This window comes from Bos mutus, chromosome 3 (genome assembly GCF_027580195.1).
Source record: "Bos mutus isolate GX-2022 chromosome 3, NWIPB_WYAK_1.1, whole genome shotgun sequence".
In the NCBI taxonomy this organism is placed as follows: domain Eukaryota; kingdom Metazoa; phylum Chordata; class Mammalia; order Artiodactyla; family Bovidae; genus Bos; species Bos mutus.
Window position 1 is genome coordinate 3,481,145 of NC_091619.1, and position 20,670 is coordinate 3,501,814.

The window sequence follows — 20,670 nt, forward strand, 5'->3', positions numbered from 1 at the left end:
GTGAACACTCAGGCAATGTTCTGGAGCCCACAGGGCTACAACTTTCAAACTAAGGTCAAGGTGTAAAGAAAGGAGGGGGCAAATGAGAATTTTAAACACTGCTTATGGCCTCCTTTCCTCAGATGACTACAAATTTTATCCTGCCAGAAGCACAGGCTATGAGGAAAGGCTGACCAGCTATGTGTGACCCTGGGATAGCTATTCAACCCCAGTACCACACTGATGGTCTAAGGGTTCAAAACGGGAGTGTCTTCTTGCTTAGTCATCTGGGTAAGAGCAGTGATTTCTGAAGCTCTTTGAAGCAATGACATATCTTCTCAATGAACTCTTAGACAAAGTCTATTACGGAAAACAGATAAACACATATGGTTTTGGTTCAAGTAGTGACGAAAGGTTGGAAGACTCATAAACATCTGTTTTCAAAAAGCACTTCAACTAGAGTACAGTGTGAAAACGGCTAGGAACTGGAAGGAGGAAAAGTGCAGCAATTCGCTTCTAGGAACTACATTTGCTGAGGCTCCTGTGTGCAGTGAGAAAGATAAATACATGTGGTTTTTGAAATGAAACTGCGTTTGAGATTGGGAGTAGTGACAAGGCATAAAATTTCACACCCATCACTTCTGGGGAGAAGAAAAAAAATAATACATCAAACTTCCTAGCACATATTGTTAAAATTATGATTAACAAACAAAGATGACTTTGGGGGCCTCACCACTTTAAGATAAGGGCCAGAGCATATCACAAGCTCAGTTAGAGGCTAATAGTCAATGACCAGATACAGCTAAGAGTTGGCAATTTTTTTCTATAAAAGGCCCAATAATAAAAATTTTAGGCTTCACAGGCACAAGTACTCAACTCCATGTTGTAGCACAAAAGCAACCATAAATACTATGTAAATAAATGGGGCATGACTGAATTCCAATAAACTACAAAAATAGAAGTCTGCAGGCCATAATTTGCAATCCCTGATCTAGCTAATGGCCAAACTCCAATTCTGTATCTCAAACCCCTCTAGAATCCTGTGTCTTTCAACTAAGCCCAGTGAAAAATCTTAATCACTCTCCTTTACAGAAAATAAGTGAGCAGCAGTGTTAAGAAAAGAACAAAAGGGGTAGAAAAACAGCATGTTGAAAATCTCCCCTTCCCTTACTCAACACTTCACTGCTCTACCAATTACATCAACTAGAATTTAGCCTATAATCCTAACCCACAAGGTGCTAAGGAATACTGGACTCTGTACTGCCCAACTGTAACTATTCTGAAGGACTTTCTCTAGCTTCAAAGTTGGCTCCGAGTTGATGCACTGGTCAAATGACCCAGTGGTAGCTATATTCTATTAGAATATTGATATTCTGCCTTCAAATATGCCCTAGACCCAGTGATTTAATAGTTTTTCCTAAGAAAAGAAAAAGAAATGAAGAAAAAGGAAGAAAGAAAAAAAGCCCTAATCCCAGTTATTTATAACCATCTCTTATCTAATCTATTGAACTATGATCTACCATGGAAAGAAACCTCTCCTTATAACCGGGGAGGTCTTGCCTTCCCAACAACTACCTTGGTTCCACCACCAATTAGATCTTCTTTTCCTCCTTTATTAACAGCATCTCCTAGGTTTTGTCCACCCTTACAAACTTTCAGAATTCCAAACCACTTGACCTCTTAGAGGCACAACTCCATTACTGATCTTCTGAAAACAATCAAGATAAAAGTTGAAGGAACAAAAGTACCAGAAACAAAAAGGTGTTTCCTATGTACTTTCAACACTCAAAACAGCACAGGAAGAGTTCACTCCCTCCCTTAAAATCCAGGTCTCCATTCTCTTTTCAGTCGACAGCAAAAATAGCTTCACCTTCGTTCTGGTCCCTTACCATTAGCTAAGTCTGTTCTGCCATCTGTGCTGCTCCCTTTGCTGGACATCTTGAATGATATTTACTGTAGCCAGCCTGGATTGAGGAGAGGAAGAAAATGAAAAAATTAGGAAACAATCTGGGAAAGATGATAAAAGGCACCAGGAGATTTAGCGATGTACAGCCTTTGTCATTTCTATAAAAATGATTTTTTGGTGTGTGCTCAACAGGGCTTCTCAGTTGCTGAAAATTATGTCAGATAGTATCCCCCCATGTCTAAATTCCATAAAGGGACGTATCTTTGGCAGGCCAACTGCCATCTTTTTACCTTAACAAGTAACTGGCAGTGATTTTTCAGATGGGGAAGAGGAACTGAAATAAATCTTGGAACAGCAGGTCTATATCAAGTGACAGGTATTGCAAGCAAGCAGTCTTAATACAAAGAAAGTTAGCTTCAGCACTACCCTCTTAGGCAAAAATCTTGTTGTAAATATTCACCGTATGTATCCACAAAGTTTATAAAACATTTGTCTTCATAACATGAAGAGGAGGGCCAGAATGAGTATCCTTTTACATACAAAACAGCCGAGATAGAAGAGACTGAGCTTTTGGTATAACACCTTGAGCTTTATGGCTATTCAGATGCCTAGTTTCAAACTTACAGGCACAGATACAAACTAAGGATTATAAAAAACAGAGTCAAATTAGAACCCAGAAGCACCCTACCCCTAAAAAAGAACCTAAAAGTTTTTTCTTTCTCTTACGACTAGTCAGTCATCAAATGCAAAGCTGGAGAAGAAAAGAGCAACATTTCCATTAAAACCATCTCAGTCCATTTCATAAAATGGAAAACACTATTTCACCTAGTTCCACCAACTTTCACCAAATTTGTCTGTTTAGCAAGGCCCTAACTAGGAACTGGGGTACCTAACTTTATTCCTTTTATATTCCTTTAATACAGTCATTATTTTTTCAGGGCCTCACTCCCACCTCAAGCAAATTCCAAAGAGCAAAGAATATTATTCAGACCAGAATTCTGTAAAGCCCTTTCAGTGCCCTGGACAAAAGGCACTGGTAAAAGACAAAGTATGATTATGATTCCAGTCCTTGTACCCAGGCACACTGGCCTCTAATCTTTCAACAGCCCTTTCATTCCCATAACAATTATCCCAGAAGCAGCCCCATCCTTATCCTTACCCCCTACTCTCTCTACAGAAATCTAAGTTGCTTCAAAGGAAAAAAAAAGTATCCTCTGCCAGGAGACAGCTGCCCAAAACTTGCTCTCATTAGGCCAGGACGAGGCAGTAGAAATAATCCAAGAGCAGGACTGAGGCTGAATTTGAAGGAGGGACACCTGGAATGGTGATGATGAAAGACAATGTCAACAAAAAACAGATCTGTGAAGCCACATAAAGAAAAACAGAAGAGCTATTTGCAGAACAGGCTGTTTTATTCCTCCTACTTCAATGATGTATTTTTGTACAGTGTTCTCCTCACACAACACTTGTTTTTTCCTCTCTGTTGTCCCTGTGTATATTCTTTGGTAACTCAGCAGTATCTTCTTCCCCACCTAGGGCTTAAATTAATTACATTAATTGCAAAAGTCTATGGAGCATGGAAAAATAGTTGTACTACTTTAAGATTAAAACCTAAGGTCATCGACGTACCTTATGGTCAACTGCTAACAGAACTGTTTTTTCATTTCAAGAATCAAAACTGTCAACCACACCTTACTTCCCACCTCACTAATATCCACTCCTAGGAAAGTAGTAAAGCAGCTCTAGAGACCCTTATCTCAAAACTCAATCTCATCAACTTCTACAGAAGCCCAGACTGCTTGAACTTCAGTCTCATAATGGCTCTAGAAAACATTTGCTGGGCCGGAGGAGCCAAATGCCTGATGCTTACCTAGCTCTGAGAACCACTTCTCAGAAAAGGAGAGCCATGGGGTTCAACCTATACCCAGAAGTTGCAGAGAACATCTGCCTTTTGGGAAATCGGTTTAAGGTTCTTGCAAGGAGGGATCTTTTCTTTGAAGAAAAAAGCTGACAGAATTTACTCCTAAATTCAGAACAGAACATAGTCTGTGTCAACTCTGTTTAATCACTGAGCTGATAGCTTCTAAAGGTCACATTTTAGGGGCCACAGAGTCTAGTGAAACTAGTTCATAGGCAGAAAATCAGAAGTGCAGGGTTCTAGTACTAGCTAAGTTTATTAACAAACTTTGTGACATGACTTTGGATGTGCTGGTTAATCTTCTCTGGGCTTCCTTTTCTTCTTTTGTAAAACAGTAATTACAGAGATGGTACAATTAAGCAGAATTATATGTCAAAACTTCTGCAGAGGATGTTCTTACAGCAGTGATCTCAAAACTGATTATGAACGTCTATCAGTGAAAACTCTGCACATGAACCCACATTTAATCAATTCACATTAATTATTGAGCTTGATTTTTCTAGGAAAAAAAACAAAAATTTCAATGTTCTTTCCCTATACACCACTGGATCATCTTCCATACCCCATGTGAAGTGAAGTGAAAGTTAGTCGTATCCGACTCTTTGTGGCCCCATGAATTATACAGTCCATCGAATTCTCCAGGCCAGAATCCTGGAGTGAGTAGCCTTTCCTTTCTCCAGGGGATCTTCCCAACCCAGGGATGGAACCCAGGTCTCCCACATTGCAGGCGGATTCTTTACCAGCTGAGCCACAAGGGAAGCCCTCCATACCCCATGGGGTACATACATTCCCATTCTGGGGGACTGCTTCTCTAAAAAGCCAAGAAATGAGGACAGTGATAAAACTACAATTACTTTTGGGATGAGTTGTTATTATATAACTGTCTGTCAAAATGAAACTTAAAACCATCTCAACACTATGGCATAAATTAGAGTAAGTGCCCAAATTAAAGCAGGCTAAAGTGCTATGACTGTTCCTTAGGTCTTAGGTATACGAGTCACGCTAGAATTTCTACCATCACCAAAAAATGCAATCTTATTTTATGATCTGAGTTTGGGAACCATATCTGACCCAAACGTAAATTACTTTTATTCTTTAATGCACTCCATTCCCAACAAATCCACTGTTTTTACCTTGATCATTTTCCATGTAAAATCCAGTCCAGAGCAAACCAATCTGAGTTTGGAAGAGCTCACTGGCCCAGGTAGCTGGGAGAGTTAATCAGACTAGCTCTACTGCCTGTGCTCTAAAAATAACCATAACCCCTGCCGAAGGGAAGGTTAAAGAGGAAACTATGGGGGATGGTGAAAAAGACCCAGGTGTCATTTTAATTTCTACCCAAGAAATTCTAACGACTGAGATTTTTCCTGTCTTAAAAAGGCCTTAAATTTTTGACCAAATACATGATAAAATATTAGCTAAAAATCAAGAAGAGGGGGAGTTAATCCAGGATGTAAGAGGAATCTGTGCAAGAAGCACCAAACAGCTCTTGTTTAAAACCACTGGGGCTGCTTTCTTATTCTAACACTGAAGCAAGAGCTATACAAGAGACCAGGTATACTAGAACAACAGGACATCCAAATGTAAAAAAAGAAACTCAATTTGTACACTGAACGATATACAAAAACTAACTCAAAATGAATCACAGACCTAAATGTAAAAGCTAAAACAATACAACTTCCAGAAGAAAACAAAGTAGATAACCTTTGTGACACTGGGGTAGGCAAATATTTCTTAAGACAGGGCAAAAAAGCACAAGCCATGAAAAAAAAAGTTAATTAACTGCATATATCAAAATTAAAAAGCTACTCTTCAAGAGACACTGTTAAAAAATGAAAAGATGAGCTATGGACTGGAAGAAAATATCTGCAAAAGACATGTTTGACAGCAACAGGAACATATTTACAGTCTCACACCTAAATAACAATCACTTGAAAAAGATGATCAACATTATGAGTCATTAGGAAAATTCAAATTAAAACCACAATGAGAATCCTCTACACACCTATTAAAATAGCTGAAATTTTAAAAATAATAATAATGAAAGTCTTCTTTATCAAGTGCTAACAAAGGGTAGAGTAACTCAACTCTCACACACCGCACAGAGAAATGTAAAACGGTAGTTAGTTGCTTTGGAAAATGGTTGGTCTGGCAGTTTTTAAAAATAAAGTTAAACATACACTTACCATACAACCCAGGAATCCTACCCAGGTACGTACTAAAGAAAAATGAAACTAAGAATGAAAAGATCCATCTAAAAATCTAAATGTAAATGTTTTAAGTGACTTTACTTAGATCCATCAAAAACTAAAAAGTGTTTTTGAGCTAGGTCATGGATAAACAAACTATGGTCCATCACACAATAGGCTACATCTGAGCAATAAAAAGAATGAACTACTGATACACAACATGAATGGATCCCAAATGCGTTATGCTACGTGAAAGAAGCAAGACTCAGTTAACATAGTATTTCTTCATTTATAGGACAGTCTGGAAAAGATAAACCACAGGGACAGAGAGTCATTGCTGGGATTTGGGGAAAAGGAACTAACAACAAACAGGCGTGAGAAAACCTCTTGGAAAGATGAAAATGTTCTGTGCCTTCATCGCAGTGGTGTCACGTGACTATGCATTTGTTACAATTCACAGAATAGGTCAATGAAACAAAGGACAAATTTTACTGTATGTAAATTATCAATCAATCTGGCCAGAAAAGAGAAAGGGGGTGAGGGGGAGGAGATTCATGCAAAGTGTTAAATGACAAGATACAACCCAACAATTAAAAATACTAGACTCTAGAGCTTGTGATTATTAATAGAAGCTACCTAATAGTGGTCAGTAGGTCACAATAAATGAGAGCAAAATGTCAGGTCTTCTTGCCTGAAAATTAAAACATGGAAGAATTTTTGTTGCAAACAAAGCTGCCTTATCAGAACCCATTAAATGTAAGACAAATCCTGAACTCATAAAAGTCTTCAACCCTAGTCTAGGTGACAGCTAAGAATATCAGAAGCTTAAAGTAGTCCAAAGTAGTTATAGTAGTTGTACTATTAATTTGTATACATATGCCTTCTACCTTGAGAGAAATTTCAAAAATTTCTCTTTCAAGTTCACTTTAATCCATTTGGAGTCTAGGGTCTATGGAAAACGGTCTGATAACTCTACTCTACCTCAGTTTCCATTTCTAAATAATATTACTGTTCCTGATACCTTTACTAAGACTTGAACTTAGGTTCAGTGAGTTCTCTTGAGTTACATAATCCCAGCATTCTCTTGGGTCCATCCAGCTGTCTCATGTGGCATGTCTCATTCTGCAACTTAAGTTCCCAAGTTTCTTACATAGACACCCATGTTTAAATGAGACAAGGTCTCAGAACTTCCTCTGAAAGTGAAAGGTGATGGTAGAAACTACTTCAATTATTAGTAAGACAGATATCTGAGAGCCACACAATCCCTAGTTCCTCTTGGGAGGACAGATGTCCCATACCACTCATGACTGAACAGCTGTTCAGGGTTGATCTCCATTCAAAGTACAAATTTGCTTTTCAGTCTTGGGTCCCCACAGTCCATCTGGAATCAACCAGTACTACTCATTCTCCATACCCAGTTTTTGCTTTCAAACTGAAATGACTCATTTAAATTCATTCTCCTTACCTTACTACTCTTCTACTTTACAGTAAACACTTCTCCAAGCCAACCTTCCCAACCCCAGCTGCCAGCCCGACTCTAATAGTACAGTGTTTATTAATCAGACAGAGAACCTTAGGGTCTGAAATTCAAAGAATGACTCCAAGGAAGCTGAAACTCATACTATATAAAATATGTTTATAGCGAGGCAAGCCTTTAGTTCTGGGCTACTCTCTATTAAAGTAGTTGGAGGTGTTATTAATAAATACACTATACTGTCTCCTCTGGTAAGCTGGAATGAGGAGCAGAAACTATAAATGTTTCTGGGATCAGGGAAATTAATCTCTATTCCTATCCTGCAGAATAAGCAACAGCACCGGCTAACCATACAGCAGCTCGAGCCTCCCTTTTTTATCTAAATTATAAGCCTTTGGCACCACCCAGTGGCCCATTTGTACTGAGACATGCTAGTAATGCAACAATGTACAAGGCAAGATAGGAGCTACAAATACAAACAAGGCAGTCATAATACCTTTTGTAGCCAATAATCAATTAGGAAAAACAGGTATACAACTATGATATAAGAGACACAAGTGTTAGTACCATTAAAAAAAAAAAAAGATAGGAAATTCCATGGTGGTCCAGTGGTTAGGACTTTGCTCTTTCACTACCATAGCCCAGGTTCAATTTCTGGTTGGGTAACTAAAATCCCACAAGCCACGTGGTGCAGCCAAAAAATGGGAAAAAAAGAAAAAAATGAAAAAAAAGAAAGAAAAAGAAAAGATAAATAGAATATTGTTATAGTTCAACAGAATAAGGATTATATTGTTTCAGGGGGAAACAGTTCATCAGTTAAGAAGTGTGTGTGTTAGGCATCAGGAAGATTTGGTCAGAATAATAAGATGGACAGAAAAAGGAGAAACAAGTTTAAAAGACTTCCCTGGTAGCACAGTGGAAGAATGAGTGAGTGAGTGTGTGTGTGTGTGTTAGGCACCAGGAAGATTTGGTTAAGAATGACAAGATAGACAGAAAGGGAGAAACCAGTTTAAAAGCTATCAAAGGACTTCCCTGGTAACACAGTGGATAAGAATCAGCCTGCCAATGCAGGCGACATGGGTTTGATCCCCAATCAAGGAAGACTCCACATGCTGATGCACAATTAAGTCTGTGTGCCACCATCTCAGCCTGTGCGCCTAGAACCTGTGCTCTGCCAAAGGAAGCCCTCACAGGGCAGCAAAGAGTAACCCCTACAGAAATGCTCACATGCGGCAACATGCGGCAACCAAGACCCCGTGTAATTAAACATTGTAACAAATAATTCTTAAAAAGACACACATGAAATATTTTTTAAAAAAGCTATCACAAAGTTGCCAAAGTTAGAAGCAATGAGACCCTGTATCCGGAGGATGGCAGAAGACATGAACAGAAGGGGACCAACGTGAGCAGCACTGTACAGGGGCGGGACTGACAGTCTGGCTCAATGAGCAGCCGCTTCTCTGTGGGATCACCTCAGGAACTGAGGGAAAATGCTGGTTTTCTCCCTATTCAAGTATCATAAAAGATTCAGCTATCTCTTCCATTAAGCCCATTAACATTATTCCCATAAAAAACTTATTAGATTACCAATTAATGATAATCTGAGATCTATGTGTCAACAATTAAAAAATGTTTTCATTCATATTATCATTTGGACCGACCTTTTATACTTTAAATACACTTTTGTAAGCAGCACTGAATTCTACCTTTCAGCTCAAGTTGCTTCATCACTTGGCATTGAAGAGCCCTGGTTCTTAAAGACAGCATATGGTATAATGAAAAGAAAAGGGCTTTGGTGTTACTCAGACTTGGGTTTGAATTTTACTTCTACCACCTACCTGTGAGTTTGTTTCTCTTTTTATAAAATGGGACAATACCATTATCCTGAAGAAATGGTTTAGAGGATTAAACATGGTATTTGCAATTGGCTGTCTATACGTGTCAGGCATTTATATTAATTTTCTAGCTTCTCATCTCTGGTTCCAGACTGCGTTTTCTAGAGAAGCCTAGGCATCTTCACCACTCAACAATGATCCTCCAAACACTGTACACAAATTAAGACATAGTTCCAAGTCTATGAAATCTGCTTACCTGCTATATCACTGGTCTTTTAAAGTATTCAGAGAATACTGTTCTCTGAATTCTATTCAGAGAGGGACTTCCCTGGTGGTTCAGTGGTTAAGACTCTGGGCTCCCAATGCAGGGGGCACAAGTTCGATCTCTGGTAAGGGAACTAGATCCTACATACCACAACTAAGAATTTGCACGCCATGACTAAGACTGGCACACCCAAACTAAAAAAAAAAAAAGAATTCAGAGAGCTCTGTTAATACCTTCCTTTGAGCACATTCATGTTCTACGAACTAGGGTAAAGCAATACACCCAAGAGCCCACCACATTAAGTCTCTTTAAGTTCTCCTGCCTTTTGAAGTGTCAGAAGATAGCCAAGGTGAAAACTTCAAAGCAATCATCACAAATGATGAGGGGGAACATAAGTCCTACATCAACTATACTAAAAACAAGGAACTCTGTTCCTCCACTGGAATGAATGCCTTCTCTCCCTGTTGGTAACACCAAGTGCCCTGTGTTTATAGTTTATTGACTTTAATTCTACTAACAGTATTTCAGGGTATGTTAGGAATGTGCTAAGTGCTATCTCCAGCAGCAGCAGAGCTAAGGAACTTTTTATAACAACATTCACCTCAATTTAAATAATTTTAAGGAAAATCACTTAGGAAATTTCATTGTGTTTCTATGAAATGTTTTATACTTAAACATTTGTTACTAACACTATTAAACATAGTGTTACTATGAAATGATTTGTATTTATATCAGAATCCAGTCCCCATTACCTGTTTTTGCCTTTCACATTTCAAATTTTTTCTTAAAATTGTTCAAAAGTATACCAGAGAGATAAAAGGGTACAACTTAAAACAATAAGGAGAGGCTAAAAACATCAAGACATCCCCTCCAATCTGAATGAAACTAGAGGCGAGAGTATAATGTGGGTCCTGAGTAAGGTTACAAATATACCTGAAAATGTGGCAATGCTCAAACACCAGAGGAATATAGCCTCTTGGCTACCACTAGAGGTAAATCCTATAATAGCTTTCCAGATGGCTAACTTAAAAAAAAAAAAGACACGTGAGGCAACATGGATGCTTCACATTAGAACTTGCCCAGACCTCCTTAAATAGTATCCTCAGAGGATAAGAGCAAATATTTAACCTCTTAGATACGATGAAACTTTTTACAATAACCCAATCTATTAGACATACTACATTCCATTAATAAGATGTCATCTTTGTCAATTTAATCACTTATCATGCCCTATTTGCAAATTCAGGACAGCTTTAGTTCACTGGCTTATCTTGGGCATATACCTTCCTTGGATAAAGGTAATACTTGAGAAACTGAACTTCTGGCCCAGAAACTATGTTCTGTAGAGGCAGAAATTTTTTTTAAATGTTATATAAAGAAGTGACAAATTCATAAAATGCATCACACTCTAATCTTTAAAGACCTTTCAAGACTTTCTTCTCACTCTAAGAATAACTGAATCAGTAAACAAGAACAGGTAACCCCTTTTTCTGACCAATTTTAAGAGTGATGAAGTTTACTCATGAAAATGAGAGATGAAAAGTTTTCAGCATTACTATAAAGCTAATCTAAAATCACTGCCTTTGGGCTCTGAGACTAAAATATGCACAGTCATTACTTCCATGACTGCCACTGATTCAATTCCTTCAGTTGCCTGGGTTCCAAATGGGTGAGGGTAAATAACAGATTATCTTGGCTCACCAATAATCTGCTTTAAAAAAAAAATTAATTCAATCTTAAAAACTAACTCTAACACCACTGGGATGCAATAAAAAGCTGTTTGGATAACTCTTTTATAGAAACTCTGAACATTTACTAGACATGTTTAGAGTAACTTTTCCACAGTAGAAATAATCCAGAAATAAACCTATCTACTGAAAACAAAGGTCAACCAGTCACTTCATTATTTAAAAGCCTTTAACTCATCTGATAGAACACAGGACCTAGAGCATGAAACTTTGAAGACCTCAGTCTCCCACAACAGGGCACACTTCTATAGAATGTCTTCTACTAGAGCATGTCTGCTTTTGAAATGCCAGTACGCTTTTTAAAAGGTAATAAAAAGACATTTCTTTTTTCTCTGAAGACACGATTCTGTCTTAGGTTGATCCTGATCAAAACTAAAGGTCACGGAGACTGATTCTTACACATTTAATAAGTTGCTGTATAAAATGCCCTGTCAGGTTGGTGGTGGGAACTAAGATCATAAGCATAACTAGCCTCTTACTGCAGCCACAGAAGGAAATACTTCCTAGCAAGATGCAACAATTCTTATGCAACATCCTGAAATATAAAATATCCTCAGAAATACACGAATTTTAGAATTGTGGTCCAGAGACTACAAATACTGCTTCACTGTACACACAGGTGTCACCTGGAGCATAAAATGTGAAGCCCTTCCTGGTGGTGGTGATGGTGGGCGGAGGCCCTTACCCAGCACATAGAGTAATAAGGAACAAAGTTGGGCTCTTTCAACATAGTTCCTTTTCTCCTCCCACACCTGCTCCTGCCCTACTCAACACAGAACTCTAGATCTCAAAAAAACCCAAAACACAAATAATAAAGTGCACGTTACTATCCTTCACCCCAAGAGTTTTTACCTTTCAAGAGAGAGTATTTAGACCCTAGATGGTAGTAATGAAAGTTGGTTAACTTTAAGTTGATCATTGGCTTGAATGAATACAGTTGCTTTCATCGCAATGTTATCAACATTTTCTTAATTTTCATGTGCCCTTACCTCCCTCAAAGATATATGTCATGTCAATGTATGGCAAAACCAATACAATATTGTAAAGTAATTAGCCTCCAATTAAAATAAATAAATAAATAAAATAAAAATTCTGACAAAATTTCAAAAAAAAAAAAAATGTGAAATGAAAGCCAACAAGAGAAGGTTAAAAACTTTTCATCTCTGCTGTTATATTAAGATGGCCAAGTTGGGGAGATGAAATAAACACTGCATTCCTGACTTCCTAGCCCAGATTCACTTCAATAAGAAAGGAGACTTTTTCACGGTCCAGGGTTGTTGTTTTGGCCATGGGGATCCTAGTTCCCTGACCAGGGATCAAACCCATACTCCCTGAAAAGGAAGCGCAGTCTTAACCACTAGACCACCAGGAAGTCCCTCATGGTCTAGTCCTTTGATAAGCTATTGATGAGGATCACTGCAAAGCCCAACGGCTTGGAAAAAAATGTGTTCTTTCTGTGGCAAAAACAAAAAGGCATAAGCGGTAGCTGGAGCTGAGGTGGTGAGCAACATTGAATCAGGAAGGGAAGGAATTATATAAACTCTGATTAGGTGTGCTAAAAGGGAGACCAAGAGGTAGGAGCAAAGAATAAAGGAAAGTTACTGATCATTAGTTTGAGAATGAATTTAGAAAGACACATACATCAACATCTAATATTCCTGCTGTTCTCTGGTCTTGAACTCCCACCAGAATGACCTGAACCACGATCAAAAGGCAACCTAGGTGGGCACCTACAAAGAACACATCTAAGCTGGCCAATTAAAAATGAATCTGAAAAAATTACCAGGAAAACACGTTCAAAAGTAAAATGCAAAGAAGAGGACACTAACATACAACTTATTTAAAGCTGTATCAATGATGTGTAAAGAAAATTTTTTTAGTGTCTATCTTGTGCTAGGCATAATGTAAGACCTTTATATGAGTTTCCTCACACAATACTGACAATGACTCTAGGACATAAGCTGTATTATTCCACTTATAGAGAGGCGGAAATTAAGAAAGGACTCAGAAAAGTTTAAGTGACTTGCCCAAGGTTACATGGCTAATAAATCTTAGTACAGTATTTAAACCCAGACCTATCAAGTTCTAAAGACTGTATTTTTCTTTTATTTTATTGATACACACACATACTGCCAATGACCTTATTTCAGCTCCTAATAAGCAATTTCTACACAGAACACCATGTGGAATAAAACTCACCAGTGTCACACTCAACCTCTTCCTACTACAAACCATAAACATATTAAGAATCAGCCAGGTCTACCTTCCAGAGCCACTCAACTCTTCCATCACATTCCATGAAACTCAACCATAGTACTATTCTCTGCTACCAGGAATCCAAAATCTTTACAAAAATTACATTTACCACTAGTATGTCCTAACTCCCTCTGTGGCACTGGCCCATGCTGCTGAATGCATAGGATGATTCCTCTGCTAAATAAGAATTCTTCAGATCAGATATAAAAGAGCACCACTGTTTTGTAGGGTCTTTTTTCCACTCAAAACTTATCTCTAAGTCCTGAAACCAGAATTCTGAGGTGGATGAACTTAGACACCAACTAAAGGCAGTATCACTCAGGATTCACTAGCTTTTAGTTAAAAGCAGCTAAATGTTCCCCTAAATAGCAAGAAATGACAATCCAAAGCCTTAAGAGGCAAAGAGAATCGATTTGACAAAGGGCTAAAGAGAACTCTGGCAAACTAATTCCCAGCTTTTAACAGCGTAAGAAACACAAAGGCAAAACGCAAGGCAAATGAATAAAGAGGAAGATACATTCACTTCTAGGCTTAACAGGAGTCATGTGAAGATAAGCAGCAACCATTTAGGACAGAAAGTCAAGAAGCCTAGAGTCAATTAAACTTGCAAAAGTAATTTTACCAGACCTGGAACAAAGCCAAGAACAATACCCCAACTCTTTGGAAACAGTGGAAGGAATTTTATGACTTTAGTGGTCAGCACTTGAGCACCAGAGTAGGGTATGTCTTGAACTCAGGAATTTAAATGCCTTCAACTCCTACTCACCTTTCCTCCTTTATCACTGAAGTAGGGTCAGGCTGAGCTCCTGAGAAAATAGGTCTGCAGATTCACTGAAGGACTGAGAAAAGTTAAAGTTTAAATGGCAAAGGTGTCTCTTCTACTAAACATAATAAAAAATTGTAATATAATAAAAAAGTATTAATACATGTTAGTATTTTTCAGACCTCGTCGAACTATTTAGAACCACAGAAATTTATCTGACTACTAAAGAAGTAACTTTCAAACATTGTTACAGAAATGAAACGAACCAGGCAAGTAATCTCCTAGTTCTGCTAAAATGTAAAACTCATTGGAAAGTAAAACCTGAATCTTTTCAAAGCTAACCCATAAGCAAACCTCTCAACAAGCAGCCACAGAGCAGGGGGGAAATCCCGCAGAGAGCGTGATCGCGCTGGTGCCGGTTTGTTTACAGACTCCAGCAGCAATCGCATGAGTCAGAAATTCAAACCACCAGATGCTTTCCAACTAACAGGGACCAAACGGCACCGTTCTAGGGTGTCCTCAAAGATTTAGGGGTGAAGGGAGGCAGACTACGAGAATTACATTACAAACCGGACAGGAAAAGACGGCAACAACTGACTCCCGGGTTCTTGAACCTCGGCCTTCCGTACAAGGTGCTGGGCCCGAGAACTCGAGATGGGGGAGGGGGACACACTGCGCGGTGGCCCCGAGGTTACGGGGAAACACGAGGGGAGCCGCGTCCCTCAATCTAAAGGTGGGGTGGGGTGGGGAGCGCACACAAATGAGTCACCCGACGAAGCGAGAGGTCCTGCAGACTGTGGGGCAGGCTCCTAGGGGCAACCCTGGGGCTGACCTGAGGGAAGGGCAGCCAGTCCTCCCAGCGGTGACTCGGGTCATGGGGAAAAGACCTGAGCCCTGGGAGCTTGGGAAAGGAGTCAAACCCATCCTGAAGGGGTTTGGGCCAGGGGAGAAGGGGTCAGGCCAAGCCGGAACGAGACACGGACCGGGTAGGTCAAGGGGGAGGGGGGGATGTCCTGCTGGGGCAGTTACAAGCACGGGAGCCGGCGAGGCTCAGCAGCCCGCTTCCCGTCTTGGGTCATCCTTCTGCCAGCGGCTGCTCCAACTGTTCCGGGCCCAGCCGCCCCGTCCACTGCCGCCACCAACGCCGCCGCCATCTTACACTGGCCAGCGGCCGCCACCACCACCGCCTCCGCTCTCTGCGCTTGCGCCTGCGCCGCCACGCTTTCCGGCCCCTTTGCGACGCTGTGCTGGAGAAGGTTGGGGGAAAGTGGTCGCGCAAGCTCTGGGCTCCCAACCCTCCTCGAAGGACGCATAGGGGGCGGGGCTTAAAGTCAACGGAAAACGGAGCGAGGGGCGCGTGCGCATTACTGAGGAGGGAAAGTTGGCTTTTGGTAGTTTTGCTGGGGGTTCACTTTGCTCGTGATACTCAAAAGGTAGACGGCCTCCCAGAATTGTGGTGGAAATCAACTTCATTTCTAACAGGCTGGCAGGCAACCTTCTGAACGACTTCCATTTTCCCCCGTTTTTAAATACTTGGAACAAGCAGCTGTCTCTAGATTTCTTCTGAAAGCCCATTTCCTTTGAGGACCTTGTTAAGTGGTTTCTATACCTCTGAGAGCTATTTACCCCTGGGAGCCTCCATTTTTTAAGAAGCCTGAGATGCAGCTAAGCTATTCAAGAGGCTCTCTGAAGCAGGGTAGTGCGTTGAAGACTCCCACGGATGGGACTGGAGGTATTCACTCTGCCTACTTCTGACACCTGAAGGAAGCGTGCAGAAGACCCGTGAAAAGGTTACACCTAGCTGCCAGGCCGGGGATGGAGGGTTGGGGTCGGGGGTGACCGGAAGGCCAGGGTGCAAGGCTCCTTGTCACCTCTTCTACCGCTACATTCCTATTATAAGTCATTATTATAATACCTGGAGTATTGCAACAGATGCCAAGCTGGTTTGTCTACTTCCATTATTGCCCAACTAGTTAAATAAGGGCAGTCAGATTGACCTTTTAAAATGTAAGCCAGATGACTCGCTCAAAAGCTTCCCATCACACAATAAAAATCAAAATGCTCAAAAGGGCCTCCAAGGAAAGCCCTACATGATACTGCTCCTATTTCTCTGATACTACTTAGCTTTAACCCTGCTCTAGCCCTTTGGCCTTCTTGTTGTCACTCTTGACCAAAGTATGAAGAGCCCGAGGGCTTTTGCACTTGTTCCGTCTTCTTGGAATGTTCACCTACCAGATCTTTACTAGACTTGTTCTGTCCACTTAATCAGATCTCTACTCAAATACTCCTTCCTCAGAGAGACAACTCTTAACCATGCCAGCTATAATAGTATCCTGCAACAAAGGTCCGTCTAGTCAAGGCTATGGTTTTTCCTGTGGTCATGTGTGGATGTGAGTTGGACTGTGAAGAAGGCTGAGAGCCGAAGAATTGATGCTTTTGAACTGTGGTGTTGGAGAAGACTCTTCAGAGTCCCTTGGACTGCAAGGAGATCCAACCAGTCCATTCTGAAGGAGATCAGCCCTGGGATTTCTTTGGAAGGAATGATGCTAAAGCTGAAACTCCAGTACTTTGGCCTCCTCATGCGAAGAGTTGACTCACTGGAAAAGACTCTGATGCTGGGAGGGATTGGGGGCGAGGAGAAGGGGACGACAGAGGATGAGATGGCTGGATGGCATCACTGACTCGATGGACGTGAGTCTGAGTGAACTCCAGGAGTTGGTGATGGACAGGGAGGCCTGGCGTGCTGCGATTCATGGGGTTGCAAAGAGTCGGACATGACTGAGCGACTGAACTGAACTGAACACTATCATCATTCTTTGTCCTTTCACTGTGCATTTTATACCATTTTTTTACATATAATATTTAACCTCTAATTATATATTTGTAATCTATACTACTAGAATATAAACTCTATAAGGGCAATGGCTATGTCTTTTTCATCTTTATAACCCTATCACCTAAGAGGACTTTAGAACACAGTTAACTATCTAATGCCTTAACATTCTATTCATTCTTTCATTCATTCCATCAACGACTATTGAATTCCTGCTACATGTAAGGCCTCTTCTAGGTACTGGGGCTGCAGTAGTGAATAAAACAAACCAAGATTCCAACATTCATGGAACTTATTAATGCAGGGGTTGGGAGTGTAGGGGGAGAAGAGGGCCATGCAGACAATATTAAATGTAAAGAAAAATAAAGCGGGGTAAAAGTGGGTTACCTACGTAGATGAGTTCTTTTACATATGTGGTTATGGAAGGCACCTCTGCTGAGGGCTTCCCTTATAGCTCAGTTGGTATAGAATCCGCTTGCAATGCAGGAGACCCCAGATCGATTCCTGAGTCAGGAAGATTTGCTGAAGGGATAGGCTACCCACTGCAGTGTTGTTGGGTTTCCCTTGTGGCTGAGCTGGTAAAGAATCTGCCTACAATGCAGGAGACCTGGTTTCGATCTCTGGGTTGGGAAGATCCCCTGGAGAAGGGAAAGGCTACCCACTACAGGATTCTGGCCTGGAGAATTCCATGAACTGTATAGTCCATGGGGTTGCAAACAACTGGACATGACTGAGCAACTTTTACTTCACTTCACTTCAAACTACTATCCACATAATGATGACTCCCATGTATTTATTTCCAAACCAGGCTTCTCCTTCAAGCTTTAGACTGACACACCTGAGAGCCAATGCACTTTTTAAAAAACAGCTTTATTGAGATGAAATTCACATACCATACAATTCACTCATTTAAAGCGTTCAGTTGAATGGCTTTGGGTACATTCACAGATATGTGCAACCATAACCACAGTCAATTTTCAATAATCTTCATCCCCTAAAAAAACCCCACAAAAACCCAGGTTCCTTTAGGTGTCACCTCCCACCCCCATCTCCCACCCCTCTCCAAGAAACCACTAATCTATTTTATCCCTATAGATTTCTCTATTCTGGACTTTCATATGAATGGAATCATATAGTATGTGGCCTTTTGTGACTGGCTTATTTCACTTAGCATGCTTCCAAAATTCACCCATTGTATAGAATGAACTGTGGTGTTGGAGAAGACTCTTGAGAGTCCCTTGGACTGCAAGGAGATCCAACCAGTCCATTCTGAAGGAGATCAGCCCTGGGATTTCTTTGGAAGGAATGATGCTAAAGCTGAAACTCCGGTACTTTGGCCACCTCATGCGAAGAGTTGACTCATTGGAAAAGACTCTGTTGCTGGGAGGAACTGGGGGCAGGAGGAGAAGGGGACAACAGAGGATGAGATGGCTGGATGGCATCACTGACTCGATGGACGTGAGTCTCAGTGAACACCGGGAGTTGGTGATGGACAGGGAGGCCTGGCGTGCTGCAATTCATGGGGTCGCAAAGAGTCGGACACGACTGAGCGACTGAACTGAACTGAACTGACTGATAGAATGTAACAGTACTTCTTTTAAAACAAATATTCCATTGTATACGTTCAACCATTCATCTGTTGATGGATGTTAGTGTTGTTTCTACCTTTCAGCTATTGCAAAAAATGCTGCTATAAAAATGTATATACAAGTTTTTGTTTGGACATATGTTTCATTTCTTTGGAGCATATACTTAGGAATTAAATTGCTGGGTCATATGGTTAACTCTATGTTTAATCATTTGAGGAACTGACAGAGTGCTTTTTGAAGCTGTTGTACCATTTTACTTTCACACCAGCAATGTATAAAGGTTCCAGTTTTTTCCCATCTTTACCAATGTTTAATAACTTTCTGATTCCAGACATCCTAATGGGTTTGATTTTTGATTTGCACTTCCCTGATGACAAACAACGTCAAGTATCTTTTCATGTGTTTATTGCTCATTTTTGTTTCTTTTGGAGAAATGTCTATTTAAGTCCTCTGCTCACTTTTTAAAATAATAGGTTGTTTTTCTTTTAAAAACCCACTCCAGTATTCTTGGGCTTCCCTGGTAGCTCAGCTGGTAAAGAATCCACCTGCAATGTGGGAGACCTGGGTTTGATCTCTGGGTTGGGAAGATCCCTTGGAGAAGGGAAAGGCTACCCACTCCAGTATTCTAGCCTGGAGAACTGTAGTCCATGGGGCGCAAAGAGTCGGACACAACCAAGGGACTTTCACTTTTCTTTTAAAAGTTTTTATTTATGGCTGTGCTGAGTCTTCGTTGCCATGCGGGCTTTTCTCTAGTTGCGGCGAGTAGGGCCTAGTCACTAGTTGTGATGTGCAGGCTTCTCATTGCAGTGATGCAATGGCTTCTCTTGTTGCACTGCACAGGCTCTACGGCTCTTGGGATTCAGTAGTTGCGGCACATGGGCTCAGTAGTTGCAGCTTCCAGGCTCCGGAGCACAGGCTCAATAGTTGTGGTGCACAGGCTTAATTGCTCTGCAGCATGTGGGATCTTCCTCGATCAGCAATTGAACCCGTGTCTCCAGTACTGGCAGGTGGATTTTTAACCACTGTGCCACCAGGGAAGCCCTCCTTTGCTCATTTTTAAATTGGGTTACTTGTCTTTTTATTATGGAGTTGTAACAGTACATAGTTTTTCTAGATAGAAATCCTTCATCAGTTATGTGATTTAAATATTTTCTCCCATTCGGTGAGCTGTCTTTGCCCTTTTTTGATGGTGTCCTTTGAAGCACAAACTTTAATTTTGATGAGGTCCAATTTATCTTTTTCTTTCATTGCTCATGCTTTTGGGGTCCTATATAATTCTTGGGTTTCCCTGGTAGCTCAGACAGTAAAGAATCTGCCTACTATGCATGAGACTTGGGTTGGATCCCTGGGTTGGGAAGATCCCCTGGAGAAGGGAATGGCTACCACTCCAGTACTTTTGCCTGGAGAATCCCATGGACACAGTTATTACTTTTAGCTGTTTATTTTAAGTTTTTTATATGGGGTGAGGTAAGGATTGAACGTATTATTTTGCATGTGGCTATCTAGTTGTCCCGGGGCAACTGTTGAAAAGACTGTTCTTTCTCATTGGATGGTTTTGGCCCCTTTGTAAAACAAATCAGTTAACCACAGATATATAGATTTACTTTGGAGTCTTAATTCTACTCCACTTGTATCTATGTCTTTTCTATGTGCCATCACCACATTTTTAAGATTTGTTTTTTTGTTGCACTGGGTTTTTGTCGCTGCCTGCAGGCTTTCTCTCATTGTAGAGAGCACAGGTTCTAGGTGCTCAGGCTCAGTAGTTGTGGCACACAGGCCTAGGTGCCCCATGGCATGTAGGATCTTCCTGGACCAGGGACTGAACCTGTGTCCCCTGCCCTGGCGGTGGATTCCTAACCACTGAACACCATGGAAGCCCTCATCACACTGTTTTGATTATCATTGCTTTGTGGTA

The 20,670-nt window shown here is 40.7% G+C and overlaps 1 protein-coding gene across 5 annotated transcripts in view; it reads right to left on the reverse strand.

Moving 5' to 3' along the window:
• The window catches only part of DCAF8 (DDB1 and CUL4 associated factor 8), a 39,355-nt gene extending 23,734 nt beyond the window's left edge, over positions 1–15,621 (reverse strand). The window contains exons 1-4 of one of the 5 annotated variants that reach the window (XM_014480851.2): positions 15,317–15,486; positions 14,904–15,060; positions 14,337–14,409; positions 1,869–1,943 (exon numbers count right to left, since the gene is read on the reverse strand). In XM_014480851.2, the coding sequence (XP_014336337.1) occupies positions 1,869–1,917 (49 nt within the window). In that variant the 5' untranslated portion in view covers positions 1,918–1,943; positions 14,337–14,409; positions 14,904–15,060; positions 15,317–15,486. The other 4 variants (XM_070365944.1, XM_070365938.1, XM_070365927.1 and 1 more) reach the window with 4 other exon arrangements.
• Positions 15,622–20,670: the final 5,049 nt, after the last annotated feature.